This window comes from Etheostoma cragini, chromosome 21 (genome assembly GCF_013103735.1).
Source record: "Etheostoma cragini isolate CJK2018 chromosome 21, CSU_Ecrag_1.0, whole genome shotgun sequence".
NCBI lineage: Eukaryota > Metazoa > Chordata > Actinopteri > Perciformes > Percidae > Etheostoma > Etheostoma cragini.
Window position 1 is genome coordinate 9445417 of NC_048427.1, and position 18523 is coordinate 9463939.

At 39.7% G+C, this 18523-nt stretch overlaps 2 protein-coding genes across 3 annotated transcripts in view; one reads left to right on the forward strand and one right to left on the reverse strand.

The window, feature by feature from the left end:
* The window catches only part of pde6c (phosphodiesterase 6C, cGMP-specific, cone, alpha prime), a 30713-nt gene that overhangs the window by 4762 nt on the left and 7428 nt on the right, over positions 1-18523 (forward strand). The window contains exons 5-18 of one of the 2 annotated variants that reach the window (XM_034859848.1): positions 758-811; positions 1259-1403; positions 2640-2785; positions 3112-3305; positions 3645-3768; positions 3892-3963; positions 15663-15815; positions 16685-16774; positions 16924-17064; positions 17167-17241; positions 17385-17449; positions 17747-17813; positions 18034-18081; positions 18275-18424. In XM_034859848.1, coding sequence (XP_034715739.1) covers positions 758-811; positions 1259-1403; positions 2640-2785; positions 3112-3305; positions 3645-3768; positions 3892-3963; positions 15663-15815; positions 16685-16774; positions 16924-17064; positions 17167-17241; positions 17385-17449; positions 17747-17813; positions 18034-18081; positions 18275-18424 — 1524 coding nt within the window. Of the gene's footprint in view, positions 1-757; positions 812-1258; positions 1404-2639; positions 2786-3111; positions 3306-3644; positions 3769-3891; positions 3964-13984; positions 14649-15662; positions 15816-16684; positions 16775-16923; positions 17065-17166; positions 17242-17384; positions 17450-17746; positions 17814-18033; positions 18082-18274; positions 18425-18523 lie in introns of those variants that run through there. The other variant, XM_034859847.1, reaches the window with a different exon arrangement.
* Positions 7743-10891, reverse strand: rbp4 (retinol binding protein 4, plasma). Its single transcript, XM_034859850.1, has 6 exons — positions 10648-10891; positions 10420-10540; positions 10076-10212; positions 9814-9920; positions 8094-8306; positions 7743-7939 (listed from the first exon to the last, which is right to left on the reverse strand). The coding sequence occupies exons 2-6, from the start codon at positions 10519-10521 to the stop codon at positions 7920-7922; spliced, it is 579 nt and encodes a 192-aa protein (XP_034715741.1). The 5' UTR covers positions 10522-10540; positions 10648-10891; the 3' UTR covers positions 7743-7919.

Consider the following 18523-nt stretch of genomic DNA (forward strand, 5'->3'; position numbering starts at 1 on the left):
TTTTTGTTGTTCTAGGGAGCTTTGCAAACCCTTGCCCTAACTCCTTCTACATTACTAGAAATAATCCGACCAACACACCCTGACCCAACCTTTCTCTCGTTCATGGATTCACAAAAGCCTATTTGTAGGATGAGCTTATGAGACATTTAAATCCATCTGGAAAAAGTTGACGAGCTCATGCTTGTCTGGATGTATGAGAGCTCACAGAGATGATCGTGTAGATGACCACCGTGTGGCGAAGGGTTTGCTTGAGCTCAGGCATTGGGTGGGAGCAGACATATCAACCTCAGGTCAGGGCGACATGATTATGAGATGACAGGCGGGTCTTCTAGGGCTGGATGTCGAGAAATTTGCTCTCGGGTTTTTGCCCTAGGTAGCGTTGCCAAGTCTATGAAAAAGTAGCTAGATAGATCTTTATTGACATTGTATGCAGTACAACAAAATTCTGTCCTAATAAGTAAGAAAGGTTCTGCATAGATTGAGTACTTGCTCCGATGTGTGTGGGTGTTTTTTCTGCGTTATTAAAAATGAAGAGGAACAACTTAAACCAGGAGGCCTACAAGTGATTTTAAGCCTGTGGCACAATTGTGTTGTGGAATATTGGATTATTTTTCGATGCATGACACAGAGTTTGGATTATTACGACTTGCCAGTTAAAGAAAATCCAACCCATTTCATTTAGAAACCAGTGTAACTGAAAATATAAGTTTATTTAGTCGAGTTGGGTTTATTCCAAAAAATGTTTTTCTCTCTACAGAATGCACCGTTACCTTCAGCCGATTTGGCATTGGTGCAAGAGCAACTGAGAGACGTGAGTTCATTCATATTTTTACTGTGTGTTCCTGTTTGTAATTTAAGAATATACTTTCTCACTGTTGAAAAATGCTTTTGTATCAAAGCTTTGTACCCAAATCAATAGCTCTATCTTCTGCCTTACATTTGAAGTATTTCATTTAATGACACTCTGTTCAGAGCCAGGGAAATGAAATGTTTTCATTCATTCATCATTCAATGACTATCACTCATTTTTATGTCAAGAACAATAGGTACTATCAACCAAGGAGAAACTGGGTTTAACGTTTCAGGATAGAAGGAAACATTTTGATTATTCAATGCCACGTAGTAGTTTTAATGATAGAAAAAAAAGAAGACTTATCTACAGAAAAAAATACAGGAGTGACCTTGAATTGAACAAGTCCAATGTTCAAATACGCGGAATATAGTTTGTAAGTGTCTGGGTTGTGCTTCTCACCACCAGGCTCTGGAGAAGAACCAGCAGTGGCTGATGTACGACCAGCAGAGAGAGGCCTACGTCCAGTCCATCCTTGCCCGCTCGCTGGAGCTGGAGCAGCAGCTGGCCCCGGCAAAACGGCAACAAACCAAACAAGAGGCCACTTCACATGGTGAGTGACGTTAGGAGGAAGTGAACAGTATGGCTGCACAATTTACTGTTTTTTTTATCGTCATCATATTGCGACAGACACAGACAACTGCATTTTACAATGTAACTGTCCTTATTTTTTAGTGGTGCCATTTTATGTTCAATTCAAGGATACATTTGTTCAATAAAATAATTTTGGAAATGATTTCTTTTCATTTGATTTGCAATTTGCTATATTTTAGCTGAGTACTGAAAGCAGCAGAACTGAGTAGACTTCTGCTTATTTATCGCAAGTAATATCATTATCTCATATTTTCATATCATGAAGCCCTATTGAATTGGCTACTGCTCACACTCTCCACCTATTCACTACAAATGTTCATGAAATGTAAAATTAAAGTAATTCCATTGAACTTAACAAATGCTTAATTTTGTACCCTGATGGAAAATGAAAAGGGGGAAATGAGGGGAAATTATGCAGTTTTATTCAAATATTAGTTTTTAGCATGTCGCCTACTTAAAGGAAAATTCCAGTCAATTTCAATACGTAGCTCTGTATGTAAATTTGGAGTGCTAGCAGTAGAGAGAAAAATGAAAACAAGTGCAGTAATTCCTTCCAAGGGAACACAGCAAATTTGACTGCTGTAGATGTGACAGAGGCGTGTTTTGACTAGTGTGGACTTCACTAGAAAACAGGAAATAAACCGAGGTATGTGCACTGGCTTTATTTATTAATTAAACGTTTATGCCTTTCTGTCACATCTACAGCAGTCATATTTGCAGTGTGTTGACTTGGAAGGAATCACTGCACATGGGAAGGCAATCGTAATGACATTTCGAGCATGTTTAGAGGCTGAAAACAGGTTTAAAACTTCCCCTGTTACCCTCGGGTGCATAATCTAGCAGGAGGATAACATGTTGTAGGCAGCACCGATTGTTTTATTTTTTATTTTTCTCTCTACTGACTCACTCAAAATTTACAGCCAACACATCTACATATTGAAAGTGACCGGAATTCTCCTTTTAAGGCGACTTCCAGGAGATGGGAGAAGTTTAGATGGGGAAATAATCCTGGAATTAGAATCCTTAGTAACCACAGCAGCTGTCTGGACTGTTTGGCTTTGACTATAAAATAGCAAAACTTTCTATAAAACCTCCAAACAGACAATGCTAAGAACTGAAAAGTTGACGTTTTTATTGCAATGAATATTTCAGAATAGCATCTCAATTTGATGAACTTTGCCACTTCTTTTGCCAGCTGCTGCCAACTCTGCAGGTCCAGAAAAAGACGTTGAGCTGGAGAGCCACTATGAGCAGTTGCTGTTGGGGGTACAGAAAGACTTGGAGAGGCAAAAAGATCAAGTTACCCAAAGCCAGCAGGAGCTTGATGTCCAGAGGGAACAGGTAAATGTTATAGGATTTCATTTAATTACTGTCTATGTGTTTAAATTTCAGGTTTTAGGATTCTGGGTTCTGTGTAATTAATTGATATAATCCACTTTTTGTGGCTAGTGTTTTTTTGCACCTTGCAGTCTCCCTGTGAGAGGGTTAGCACTGAATCTACATGCAACTGCACTAACCCCATTACATTTCTACTGCACATTACATGGATTTAGGCATTTGTATAATTCATGTGTCAAACTGTTTTGGAGAAAGAAAATACTGAAAGTGGTCAAAAGTAGACAATGTTGTGAAAATTTGCGTGGGGGGGGGGTTCTTCGGCTGTGCAGGCCTTGAAAGCCCAGGCCGAGCTGCAGTCTCAGAAGGAGCGGGTCTCCAGGCTCCAGGAGGAGATGTCGGCTCTGCAGAGCAGGTATGAGGACAAGTGCCGTGACCTGTCGACCTTTCTGAGGCAGTACGAAGAGAAGAGCAAAGAGTTGGACGAGGCCAAGATGCAGCTGCAGGCAGAGCGACTCGGCAACAGGTAAAGTCTGCTCTTCTTCATCTGCCTGGCGCAAAGAAACCACACAGGCCTATGATTTTAGATAAGGCCGAACTGGAGATTAATTAGGACAATTACCTTCAAAATATCCCTTACTAACGATCAAATTCTCATTGGTCTACAAAATAATGCCAAGAATTAGTCAAATGTTTTAGTAACCTTACTATGCTAGGTTGACAACCACAGAGCTCAATAACTTGTATAAATGTTTTAACAATAACGGCAATACATAGGTGTCAAACCAGTATTTTTTTAAGTACTCTAGAAGTAAACCGGATTATTCCCGATATTTATGTGGACTGCAAAATACATTGCATCCAGACACGCCGCGTGTGAAGAGAGAACGGCGTCGTCTGAGCGGTCAGACAGGATGAGAATGGAACTGGAGAATATGGACATGAGATTGGAGGAGGAGAGGAAGAGATCTGCTGACCTTCTACTGCAGGTAAAACGTCACCTTCACTGTCGATAGATATCTGAGAATATTCAAATTAAATCTGATTCTAGATTCATTTCAACGTGAGAGGGTTTAAATGTAATGTATTTTACTGATAATGTGGCCTCTCAGGTGAATATGCTGCAGAAGTCTCTTCTGAGCCAAAATGAAGAACAGAGGAGACTTGCAGCGCTGGAGCAACAGGTAAGACTGTAAATGTACTTACAGTCACAGTTCACACAAGCAGAAATCTGTATGAAATGGTAGAAAAAAACCCGCTGTGGTCAGCAATTAGCGACTACACAATTTTAATGTTTGCCGTGGAGGTATAGGTAGAAAATCCATCAGCTCCGAACTATTATGTAGTATGAAGCACAGTGAGTTCTAACTATTGTGAGTGACTAGCTCTATTTATTTTTAGACATCCATACTGATCCCACTTGTGCAATTCAAGTACACTGAGTTCTTGGCTCCCTCCTCCTCAATTATTTCTACCCCTCCTTAGATCCAACTCTCTGCCAAGGACTTTGAGAATGAAAAGATCGATCGTCAGAGCATGCAGCACCAATTACATAAAGTGCTGAAGGAGCTTCGCAAGGCCCGGGATCAGATTGCTAAACTGGAGTCTGCTGTAAGTGTAACTGGACATCATAATCACATTCATTCGTAATGCCTTTCAAAAATACAACTTCAGTCAGTTAGGTTTATGTCAAAACTGTAAAAGTATTTGAATTGCAATTACAAGTATTATTCTGCCCTTATGAGTGTTTAATATACTTTTAATACATCACTTTGGGCCAAAGCATCTGCTAAATTAATCTTAATTGTTGGTGTTTCAGAAACAGCCAAACAGCCGTTTCTCGGAGCCCAGCTCTTACAACAGCTTTGAGCGTCTTACCATCAGCGACCCGCCTGGTCTGACATCTCCCTCTAAAGTCACCAACCTCCTAGACGAGAGTTTCCTGGAGTGCCCAAAGTGTCGGGCGCCCTACCCCACCAGCCGCCACAGGGAGCTCCTGTCCCACATTGACTTTTGCCTTGCCTGAGCTGGAGGAGAGTCTAGATCAGTGGTTCCCAGCCTGGGCATCAGGACCCCTCCTCACCCAAGGGCAAGATAGCAAAGCTGCCACACAGACAACAATAGCAATTATTTTTCCTTAACCACTTCAGGCCTTAAAAATGTTTTAAAATAAAAATGGGGGGAGGGGGGTGACTATTTGGTTAACCTGGTCATATAGATGTGGAATCTGTGGCAATGGCTATCAAGTAGACATTGCCTCCATTTAAATGTTACGTAAGCCAAAAAAGGTTGGGAACCACTGGACTAGATCACGAGATCCATGAAACGTAACCCCTGCATCGTATCATAAACACTCTGTCATACACTGATTCCACAAACACAGCACTTCTGTGAGCAACAAAGGTGAGTGAAATATATTTTTAAACTCATCTGGAAGGCTGCTTTCACAACTCATTCTGTTTTAATTTCCAAAACGTATTAAATGAATGGGCCTGAGAACTCATGTAAGATGATTGCAATTTAATTTAATTTAATTTTTATTTTTTTAAGTACTGCCCCTGCTGTCATGTCGGTGGATACAAATTTCTGATACATTCAGTACTGGGACATAGAATAGGGGGTTCCAAGCATGACAGAGTGCTGTTTCTATAAACAAGGTTTGTTGTAACACTGCAATAAGCTTTCTATCTTCACTCCAGAACAGATAATCCAATATTATATTTTTCCTCAGAGTCGGTTGAAATCCAAACAGCTGGAATAGTTATAAGTGGAATTTGTATCACACTTTAAAAAATATATACATGAAGGAACATTTATAAATCCTGCGTATTTCATCATCTTAAAACTATTTAAAAGTCTGTTTAATGCTAAATGAGTATGACAATTAAAAAAAAAAAAAAAGTCCAGTTCTTTAGCCCTTACCCAAAGGTTTATTTCTGGGGTCTTCTTGCTTGATTCTTTTTGCGTCCATTTGAGTATGTTTCAGTTTTATTTACGATGTTTTTAGTGAATTTTATTTGTGGTGTGTTTTGATAAAGTTATTTATTTTTGGGTTGTTGTTTTTAATAAGTAAGATTACTGTCTTTATATATGAGAGCTTTTATTTTCCGTAAATATAAAAAGATAATGGTGTATTACTGTACAATGTTCTGCGTTTTCTTTTCTTGTATCATGGGATGTATTTTTAATTTTTTTTATTGTATGAAAGTTTACAACCTGCCTAATACAGTATGTTCTATTTATTAGCCAGCTGTAAACAAAGTGTTCGTTCACTCCTAGTTCAAGTAACCCATATCTTTGGTGTTTGTGTGCAACATTTTCATGATTCTGAAGAAAAGGAAATTACCCCTAAGCAGCAATGGTTATTTGCTATTTTGACAGTATTGAGTTGTAGGACGAAATAATAGAGAACAATTTGTCTTTGTTTAAGGTTTTTGTGTTCTTGACAACATTCATAGTCATAATTTTGGAACAAACCGGTCTGCCTATAAATCCCCTAGTTCCACTATAAAGTGTGGCCGTGTATCTCTTCTAGTGTTTTGCAGACAGTTGGACAAACCTTTCGGATCCATGCGACTTTAACCATGACCAACATCTTTTTCCAACCTTAGCCTTAACGTTTGATTTGCCTAAACCTAACTAGACCATAAACGCGCATGCCATTGTCCATGTGTTCTTCCCTGTTCGAGTGTAGCTCACTTCCACCTTCACTTTTAAAGTTGGCAGCTCTGTGAGGCTGGAATGAGATTGCATGAGTTAATTCTCTTAATACTTAACTATTTAAGGAAGGGGATTAGTAAAGGTCCTCTCTGCGGGGGATAGGGGGTTAAGTTGCCCTCTTGTTCCTGCTATCTTGGAAATGGGACTAGATGGACTTAAGACCGACAGACAGACTCTGCTACACTGTCATCTTTTAGATCGGTTTTGATTTCACATAACAATGTTTTAGGCCAACTTTTGACCATTTTGCAGGTGTTTTTTTTTTTTTAGTCCTCTCTGTTTTATTCTAATCATGTGCTCCAAAGTTGTTTTGCCATGCACTGTACTGTACAAAAGTGTGCAATAAAATGTAAATCTCCTTCCAACACGACAGTTCTTTTTGTACTTTTGGTCACAGAGTGTATTTCAGGGCTAATAGTCTTTTGAACCCTTTGCTCAATTACTAAACAAACTAAAATGAACTTAGAGTGTCACGGCTTTGTGTCGTTAACTTAACTGTACTTTGATATTAAAAGATTTAGGCATTAGTGTATTCCATTTACCATCAAGCTGATTAAACCCATTCTTGTGCTCCACTCCATAATTAATTTTCAGCGTAATCTGCAAAGTAACAACGTATTCATGTAAAAAACATTTAGTCAATTTTTATAATCCGTTGTGATCCATTAGATTATGTGTTGCTAAAAGATGAGCTGTGAAAGAAACCATGCCCTGCTATCGGCTCTGAGGCTGATAAGCACAGTGGTGCTTTGAGCTAAATGCTTATGTCAGCATGCCAACATGATGTTGTTAAGCAGGTATAATGTTCATCTTATTCAGTGAATGCTAACATTTTCTAATTCGGCGTAAACGCACAATGCAGCTGAGGTTGATGGGAATGTAATTAGTTTTGGAGTTATATTAAGCCTGCATTTGTCACCACATGAAAAGTTAAGTAATCAAGTGATAACAATTCCTTCCTAAGGAAGACATGAATGTAGTTGGACCAATTTTCTATTCAATGGTTGTTGAGGCATTTCACTTAAACCACAATGTCACCCTCATGGTCGCACTAGATAAAAGCTCAGGGCATTGCCACCGTCAGACACCGTTTGGTATTTACGCCCACCTATAACACAAAAAGCTTTTAATTTTATTTAGACATAAAAATGTAAATTTGTAAGTTATGTTAGCTGCAGTCATTTTTTCTTTCTATTTGCAGTACTAGCCGTGTGAATGTCATAGTTTATAGGTCACCATTTTGAGTTTATTTTTCAAGAACAACACATTACATTCCCTTTTTTAGGATAGACAGAAGAAAGAGAGACGGTAGCAGAGGAGAAAGAACTTTGGTGGGATTCAGGTTAAGACATGCAGAGGGGAGGGACACACTGTCCCAAAGGTTGGTGCTTCAAAAAGACATTTTCTGAGTGTCGGCAAATCATCTGCTGTCACAGAAACCTGCAGTGGAAAGAGGACAAACATTTAGCTTACTACAAAAAAAACACTTAAAAAATATCTGATGAAATGTTAACAGCTGTCATAATATTGGTGATATTAAGGCTGTTTTACTGTGCATTTTGTTACACACAGATGAGGACTTAGTTGAACTCACCAGTGTGTGCAACGCGTCTGTATTTGCCCAGCAGGCAGAGGTCCATCTTCTTCTGGTGGACGTTGCGCTGGTCCTCTGGCCTCAGACCGGTCGGATGACGAGAGAATATCATTGAGTAGCTGTCCAGGCATGTGCCGTCAGAGTCTACTAGTCTGCAAGAGTAGTGGACTGCGTAGTTATCATAGTCTGTGTCAATCACCCAATGGTCGTCATCTGAGAACAGAGGTGGGAGAGTGTGAGGAGGAGGAGAGAGAGTTTGGATTTTTTACCAAGCCATCCTTTATTTGTGAACAGTTTTCTAAACTTGTGTGTGTGAAGCCAAAAGCGTCTACTACACACTCTGTCTCAAGGTGCTTTGATTTTTTGTATACGTCAGTGTCTTTGTTCACAATAAATGCAACTGTTTAAGTTACAGTTGAGATAAATTTCTCTTTTGATTAAATGCAAAAAAAGATTTAACTCTTATGTTTACACATGTAGACAAACATACAGAAGTGCATCAGCAGGCTCCTGGTTAGCTCATCTGGTAGAGCGGGCGCCCATACATGGATGCAGCAGCTGCAGGTTCGAGTGCAACCTACGGCCCTTTGCTGCACGTCATTCCCATTTTTTCTCCCTCCCTCTCCCTCCACTTTCAAGTCTAAGATGTCCTATCTAAATAAAGACGTAAAATAAAATCGTATGAAAAGAAAGCACATAAGCACTTTTTAGCTAACTCATACATCAACCCATCGTCACTGACTGGTGTTTGAAACTCTAGACTTTAGGTTTAGAGAATATGTGATTATATCTGTCAAATTAATTGTTTTCTGTGAACATGACCACTTTGTAAGCTATACATATGCAGGTTTGTAGCCAGCCTAGTGGAAGGGAGGGTTCTGTTATTTTTTTTCAAAAAGTGGACCTTTTAGCAGTTTTTCCCTCATTTTGTATTTAATTAGGAGGTTCAAAACCTTCATTTTGATGTCCTTGGCCACACAGATGTTGCTATGAGTTCATAAAGTTAGTTGCGTGGATTATTACATGTCGCATGCCAGTTAATGCATTCACAGAAATGGTGCTTTTAACAAGATTAGGGCTTTGGTTTTGTTTAGCCCACTTTGTATTTGGGGCAGGGGATTGAGATTATTGACAGTCTGGGGGGGGTCATCACACCCCCCCTGTCTGTGGGCCTGTTGTACAAACAAAGTGCTGGGAGATAAGAGTCCCTTGACAGCATAACCAAGTCAAGAGCGGATGCAAACATACAGATCATCATTATGGGTCATACTGCACTTAATACAAACAAATTTGAAGTTCACTTAAAAACACAACGTATTGGGTCTACACTGGTATCATGGTGATATTTTAAAGACTGCGTGCCATGTCTGAAATTGTGGCCCCTGCGTTAAAAGTATATAAAAGTACAGATAATTAATAAATAACTATACTTAGCCTTAATGTGATGTCAAAGTTACACGTAATGACATTTCCTGGTAAGCATTTGGTTTGATTCATTCTCCAGGGTCACAATAAAACAAATGCTGCAGCTGAGGATTAAATAAGCAGTTTTCTAAAGGTCAAAAATCCATTTTTCAATGTAATATCAGTCCCTCCCAACTGAATATGCCAAAAGCTAATCATGCGCTGTCTGGTAATACGTTAGTTGTCTTTAATTAGTTGTCAATTTATTTCAAGTTATGTCCTATTACTGTTCAGGATTAAGTGCCTCACAACTTACTTCCAGTCTGCAGGTAGGCTGCAGCTCCCCAGTACTTCATCCTGAACTTGGCAGGATCAGGGGTTTCCTCAAAGGTGGCCAACATGTCGGCACACATTTCCCAATTGCTATTGGTCAAAAAGAGATGGATATTATGCAAGTTCTGAGGCAAAATGGAGTAGATAAGGCCTACTGATTTAAGGATCAAACGTGCAGAAAGTCACACAAATTCCCAGTCCGAGTGGGGGAAAAGTGAGCCTTCACGGTGAAGAACAGAACTCACTTGAGGATGATAACTCTGCCCTTAGCAGTGGCAGTCATTTTGCCATCTTCTGTGATAGTAAACTGGGCCACGATGTTGTCAAGTAGGAACAAACCTTCTGGGTCTTTCTTTGCTACGGCATACCAAACACCTGCATACTATGAGAAAGAAATCCGAGTGTGAGTCCACTTTACTCCTCAGTGTTAATCATTAAAGTAAACATACTTATAAATGGTCTAATTATTATTACACAAAGTCTAACAGAAATAATTTTCCAATCTATCTCTAACCAAATAGCCTCTGAAGATAATACAACAAAGCAGATATAAATACGATGATAGAGACAAATAAATCTTCCAACTCACTCTTGTCTTGTCAAAGTTCTGCATGACCTGGATGTTGGCCACCTGGCAGTCCTGTGCCCAGGACAAAGCCAGCAGACAGAGGGCCACAACGTACCGCAGCATTCTAAAACCTCCAAAAACACTAAGTAAAGGAATCAAGATAGCTTCAAAAAAAGATATTTTGGAAAAGCACCAATGATTTATTTTAAAATAAAAAGCTATAAAAACAAGTCCATTGTCAATGCATACCTGTTTACCGAATGAAATGAAGTGGAGAGCTCACAGAAATCCTTTGTTTTTTGTCTTAGTTGTGGCCTTATATAGAGTGGGTAAGTATTGCACAATGATTTCTGGAGATCCAAACCTCCCCTTTTCTCCCCACAGCTAGCAGGCCGTCCATTGGACAAACATTTACATAATTGCAGGCCCCAGTCCTACTGATTCGTGTGTTTTGCACATTTGGCCCACCACCCCTCTGTACCCCACCCACCAAAACCATCAGAACTGCTGATGCTTTTTTAGTCTTATAAAAGCAACCACTAGCCAAAGCCAAGAGGACCATCTGGAACAAGCTTTACAATGCTTGTGTGGATACAAACACACTTTTATTTCACTCTTCCAGGTACACACACATAGCCGTATAACTACACTTAAACATCATAAATCGAAGTTAAATGCTTTTTGCATGCATGACTTGAACCCCCCTTTTTGTGTGTGCACTAAATGCATGTTACAGGCTTTCTCCCTTCTTGTTTACCAAAAACACTTTTCAGTAGGCGTGCATGCTTCCTGGCAGCATCCATCATATGATTGCATCATCTGTTGACTTGATCAAGCTGTCAAGGGGCTCTTTGATATTGGCTAGCACTGTGTTTGTGTAAACGGTCGACATAGTGCTCATGTCCTCTTAAAAAAGTAAATAATCAATGTGAAAGAGAGCTAATCACATATTCTCTAAGCACAAAGTCTGAAGGTTTCAAACACCAGTCAGTGACAATGGTATAATATGCAAGTTAGGTAAAAAGTCTTGTGCACAAACACATTTGTGTACTTCTGTACATGTCTCCAAAAGAGAGAGCCCAGTCATCAAAAGCAAATGGCTCCCATAATGTTATTCCATGTGTACAAGAACCTCTTTATTTTCAAAAACTAAAAACATGCCAAGAAGACCTGGGTTTAACAACAGTTACTGTAAATAACCAGTTTTCTGACTTGTTTTATTCTGCTGTTCCAAGTTTGCACAGTTGAATCATCATTTACAGTACATACAAGTTAAGAGAAATATGGTAACTACTCTCCAACACGGGTCTGTGTTTCATGTCCTGTGGCGGACTTTTATGAATTGATGTTTTTATTATGCACTGAGCTCATGTGGCAAGTCCTCTAAGGGCTTTGTTGAATAAAAAGAGCACAGCCAAACATCTGCACGTTGCATAACCAAAGCCCCAGCCAGTGGAAAACAGCACAATCACTCATCTTCAGCAGAAATAATAGCAGCTGGAATTTGGCCAGAGGCGACGTTTCATAATCATGAAGATTGGCCAAGAAACTCTATATGTTACACTGCCAGGCTTGTGCATGTTTTTCACATTATGGGCTGATAGTGGTACAGGACTTGCTTTAAGCAGGAGTCAGTTTTTCATGTTGATGGGGTGTAAAACTTAAGTAACTCCGTTTCCCAAATGTTCCCCCTCCAAATGTGGGATTGGGCCAAATACCTTATTGCTAAATGCACAGCTTTTGGGCTTTTTTAAATTTTAAAGTTAAAGTTCAAAGTTTTATTGGCATATGCACAGTAAGGAAACATGTTTCCCTGTACAATGAAACTATTCCTTTGCAGTCGACAGAATGTAAAATGTACAATATATACTACAAATATACAAAATAAAACAATTTTTAAAGATATAATGCAAAAAAATATATTTGGTCCCATTCCACTCGCTCTGTCCGGTCGACGTTTGGTGTCTTCAAAGGCAGAATGAGTAGGATTTATCCGTGCGCTTTGTAAACACAACATTCAAAGTTGGCCCATCCTCGCCATAGGGATAAAGCCAACCCCAGATTCCCCTTGGCATTTTGCCTAGCTATATTTGCATTTATTTCGACCCAATTTCTACCATTGTAACTTCTACTTGGATGTGTGCTCACCATATGGTACCTGGTAGCTACATTTTTTCATAGAGGTTGGCATCCAGAAACATCCTAAACACAACAAAATGAGAAAATAAAGGCAGAGGGCAGGGTCTCTGCAGAGACAGACACCGCCACACACTTCTGTGGGTTGTAAGTGATGACTGAGCAGCTGGCTTAATATTTATAATAGTATCTATAAGCTTTATTTGTATAGCACCTTTAGAAACAGTAGTTTTGACAGAAAAAAACAAAAGCACATACAAATCAATACACACATATACACACCATTTTAATAGTGAAAACAGAAGAAGCTCCTCAGCTTTGGAACAACCTGCCAGAGGAGATATTGCTTGTTGAATCAGTAACTTCTCCTGACGGAGAAGGCACGATCACTGCTGTTTTTGGGCCTTGATTTTGGAACTGTTAGAAGGACACTGCCCAAGGGGGGGCAGAATAGATCAAATTTCTGTGATATAACGAAAATGTAAAGAAATCCTGATACTTGACTGCTGTTACATAGTCTCAATTTAGTACCAAGAAACACAAAATGTAAGAAATTAAAAATTAAGATCTTCTTTAAAAAGTAATTTCTCATTTCATCAAATTAGACAACAAAATACAGGAATTAGAATCAGATAATTACATCAGAAATATGTTATTACTCATCTTACTCATCATTACATTTGTCTTGTCTGCCTGTCTTTCTTCGTAGCACACTAATACACTTTTTCCCACTGTGAAATGGACTGCTCTTATTCACTTCCACAATGTCTCACATCCACACACACACACACACCTTTTATAGTTCTCCCTTGATAAGCTTGCCTTAATCCCCAGGTAAAAAAAATAGTGGGGAACTCCTTGTCTTGCCAACCTGCCAGCAGCTAACCAGACAGAGCACTCAGTTAATAATAGCCAGCCATCTTTGTTTAGGGCCTTGTTCCCAGACGAGCAGGTCCCAGTAATTGGCCAGTTTCCAGTTCTAGGACCGATACCTCCATGATGATGGTGACTTAATTAGAGCACACAGGCAGACTCCACACTTTTACCCTTACCATTACAGCTCTGAACACGATCGCTGAAAACTATCCAGGCACTTCCTCATCTGTAGCAACAGCAGTACCTGATGCAGGGTTGGCCCTCTAGGAAGTTTGCAAGAAAACCTGATGAAATGGCTTCTGCTTTCACACATTGTGTAATTATTAATCGTTGGGATTTCACTTTGTGATAGCTGTCAGTCTTTACCTCTCCATCCTTTCACATGCAGCCCGTGCTTCCAACCTGGCATTTGCCCTGACAGCAGTCTCACTCTCTCCTGTGTTGCCCGATATCCAGGCCTATCTAATGATCAACGTTGGGATTTGCGGGTTAAGGACGCTTAGTGCAGGGGTTTTAATGTCATGACGTCACATGAATTAGTGGCCACTTTGATCCTTTCAGCCCCTAAACCGCACTCATGTCCTGTTCCTATGCCCAGTCTGTCGGTGGACACGGGAATGAGTTACTCCCTCGGGGACCGTGGAGGAGAATGCTACTGATCCACCCAACCCTGTAGGCCACAGCACAGCTCCCCTCTCTATTTTTACATAGCCCTGCAGGTGATGCTTTTGTGAAAAGAAGACGGGGATACAGCACTACTCGAGTTCAAAATGGCAGACAAGGATAGCGTGGAGAAATACCTGGAGAACAACCCGCAGTTCGCCAAAGAATACTTCGATAAGAAGATGCGGGCTGAGGCGCTGTCAGCCGCCTTTTCTGCAACCGTTGATGTCAAAGACACCGCTTCCTTCAAGGATATTAACTCTTTGCAAGAATCTGCCATCATCTTCGAGCTGGTCCAGGAGTTGCAGAAACAGGGAGACATGGAGGAGTCCCTTCACAAAGTGTTGCAAAGAGTTGCCCTGATCTTACAGGCCGACCGGGTCAGTTTTTACTCATGCAGGGCGAGAAACGGAATACCTGAGCTCGCCAGTTGCCTCTTTGACGTGACTCCAACATCCAAATTCGAGGTGAACAGGGTTCATCCGCAGGCTGAAATTGTGTTCCCTCTCGATATGGGTCTCGTCGGTTTCACTGCAAATTCCAAAAAGCCCCAAAACGTTCCTGACGTCTCAAAGGTAAGAAGTAGCCTGATGAAGGATTCCCGCGCCTTGTAGTGCGCGCGCTCTGCCACAAAGTTCTGTGTACGTGACTCTGAAGCTGTCAAAAATGATAGAGATGTGTCCTTGTTTTTGTGATGATGTTAGTGAAAATTTTCTCTGTATCCTTGGTGGGTCTTAAACTTTTTTTTATAATCTTGTTACCTATAATTTGTTACCTAAAGGGTATTTGTGGAGGCTACACAAATCATCCTCGCTAAATTTAAAAGAAAATCTGCACAGCATCAGATTTCCACATTCGGGATTGAATTAATAAATTATCACCACACTTGTTTCTATTCACTGTAGATCTGTTGAAAATAAACACCAGACCTATATTTATTTATAACCTAACGGCGAGGTCCTTGCTGGTGTTGCTTTGACATTAAGTGACATAAAAATAGCTTCAAATGTTAATATTGAAATGTATTAGATAGAACAATAGACATCTCAAATGTAAAAATTAGTGATAATTAGTGATAATGTACATGGAGGAGCATTTTTTAAATTTCATATATTGTAGGCCTATGACTTATTTCATAGCGTCAATTTAAGCATGCAACAAGACTTGCGAAAACTCAACAGAAATCAGAATTATGTTTTATGATTGTTGTCATGCGTCCATGCCTACCAGCACCATTATTTCAGAGTTGGATTATTAAAATTGTCAGCTGAAGAATGTTATGCTATACTGACCCATCTTGTCCAATGATAAATTGGACTACAGCATACATCTCTTCTGCTGCCAAGTGTAGCCAATAAAAGAATATTGATTACTGAATAAACAGTAAACCCAATTTATTTATTTAAAAGTAAGATCAGACAGCATGCGGCCCTCTATTTGGAAAAAGACAGTGTTGGATGCATGATGTATCTTTCAGGCAGTTAAGGAGCATGTGAAAACAACACTGAACTGCATAGAGTGAAATGAACAGTGTGATTGTGAATGTGTTGTTGTACCTGATATGCATTCTTTTCCCCTATGTGATACAGAATCAAAAGTTCAGTGACTTTGTGGACAAACAGACTGGATACAAGACTAAATGCATGCTCACTTTCCCTCTGGTTGCTGACAAAGAGTGCCTTGGAGTCTGCATGGCACTAAACAAAATAGGAGCTGACGCGTTCACTGATCAGGATGAGCTTGTAAGAAAACACACTTAAACATGCACATTCACTTTCATCCATACTGATTTACTGAGTAAGCTGGAACTGGGTTGTGTATTTCACACTCATTCATAAATTGAACTTGAACATGACCATTGAGTATTATTATAATTATGTTGTCTTTGGCATTGTAGCAGCTAAAATTAACGCCATAGTTGTTTGTGTGCTACTTTAAAAAGCCTGTGCTCTGCCATTTAAAATTAGCAACTTAATAAAGATTATTGCTGTAATTACATCTCAGCAGGGTGTAAAATACTCCAATTATGTCAGTGGGAGTCAATCAGACCTGACAGACTTGATCTGGTTGCTTTTGAACATTCAACTTTAATAAAAGCATACTGATTTAATGCTGGGAATAAGTTATCACTGTAGTTTATATCAAAGGATGTTCACTGCTGTGTCTTATTATTCAGATCCACTAAAATCGCACTAAGGCACAATTCAAGGCACTTAAATAATCAACTGGGTCAGATTGGATTTATGTTCATGATGTGACTTTTGAGTTTGTTATGATTATGTACAGGAACTGAAAAAGAGAGTAAAGAGATGTAAGGAGAGGACATGGCAGAAAGATGCACAGGGCAAATGCTTAAACTGCAAAGATGCATTATAATGTCTGATATATTTCTCCTTCTCTTTGCATATTATCTAAAAGTTAAACAAAAATGTCAATATTCTGAATTCAATATCTAAATTTCATTCTTAGGATACATATTTTATACACCCATCAAAGCTTTGCTGGTGGAAATGTATCCACATAGAACCATTCTTATAAAAGTTCACAAATGCCACAGTCTTCAATCTGCTGTTGTGTATTGATAAAACCTCTAATCTCATTTGGTCCTTAGCTCTTCCACAAGTACATGAACTTTGCCCAAGTCATCACCCTGCAGCATTACACAAACTACATGTTCAACGTGGAGTCCAGAAGGAGTCAGGTAAACTAAACCTCCTATCCTGAGGCACTGATGAATACTATGTCCCCTGTTAGTTACCTGTTATTTCCAATGCACTGAACCAAGCTCATACTGTATACCGTAGCTGAACATTAAATCAACCCCATTCATCGCTATTTTCCACATTATAGGTGCTGCTGTGGTCGGCCAGTAAAGTGTTTGAGGAGTTGACAGACATTGAGAGACAGTTTCACAAAGCGCTCTACACTGTGAGGATCTATCTAAATTGCGAACGATACTCGGTGGGCCTGTTGGACATGACCAAAGAGAAGGTTGTTCTTTCAGAATAGATTCACTTTTACACACTGTATTGAATAGATACCATTCATGGCTACCGGCATAAATAACTTTTATTGTCTATTTTTTTCCTGCAGGAATTCTATGACGAATGGCCGGTGAAACTGGGAGACGTGGAACCCTATAAAGGACCAAAAACACCAGACGGCAGGGTAACAAACTTATTTTTTTCCATGTTAATTCCATTTTTGTGACGTGTAGTACTCTAAATCCTACTCACTTTAACTTTTCTACTGCCTGACTTAGTTAGAAGCTGAATCAATCATTTCTAAGCGGCTTCTGCTTTTTCATACAGGAAGTCATCTTTTACAAGATCATTGACTACCTCCTGGAAGGCAAAGAAGAAATCAAAGTCATACCGTGAGCAGCAGTAGCTACAAATGCCCTCATTCTAATACAACACATTTCAAAATACAGCCCAACACATTCAAGAGCATTGTAAATAAAAATCCTGACCTAGTTGTTGTAAAAGTCGGATCTCGCACAAATGAATGCATGAAACACGCATGCTTTACCACAGACAATTCTGGAGGATTCTGATGAGTGTTTTTTGGGGTATGATTTCTGTAGAGGCAACATAATGAGGGTCAGAACTGCTTAACTAGCTCACTCCATCTCCCACATCTAAGTATGTTTCTCTCTTTCATGCTTTTTCAGTGGTCCGCCTGCAGATCACTGGGCTTTAGTTAGCGGCCTACCGACCTACGTGGCAGAGAACGGCTTTGTAAGTCTCTTACCAATGCTGCATGGTAGTTCATTATGAGAATTACTACATTTATGAAAGCATAATGATAGGGGTCCCAGAGACATATCAACATCTAATGTAGACACAACATAAGAATGTAACAAAGAATGTAGTGATACAACGTGAGTAATATTGACAAAGTAATGAATACTCATAGCAAAACGCCGGACATTAACGTTTTTAATGTGTCTGCCTGCAGATTTGCAACATGATGAACGTGGCTGCAGATGATTTCTTCACGTTTCAGGTGAGGGGACTTTTACTGTCCGTCCACAAAAAGGACACACACAATACACACCAGTATTTGCATGACGGCCCCTTCCTGTCTAATATGCAGATTTTTATACCATACCTTCTTTGATGCCCGTATTCACTAAGAATGAAGATGCGGTTTTACAACTGATTGCATGGTTTTGGTTTTTAATTTCAATGTCTTTCAGAAAGAGCCTGTGGATGAAACAGGTTTTGTCATCAAGAATGTCTTGTCGCTACCTATTGTCAACAAGAAGGAAGAAATTGTGGGCATTGCCACCTTCTTCAACCGGAAAGACGGCAAGCCATTTGATGAACACGACGAACAGATCACGGAGGTCAGCACCATGCATTCTCTCTCCATTTTTTCTAGCTGTCTTCATCATACACCATGTCTCATTTGGGATATAATGTTCTCGTCTTTGTTGATGCAAACA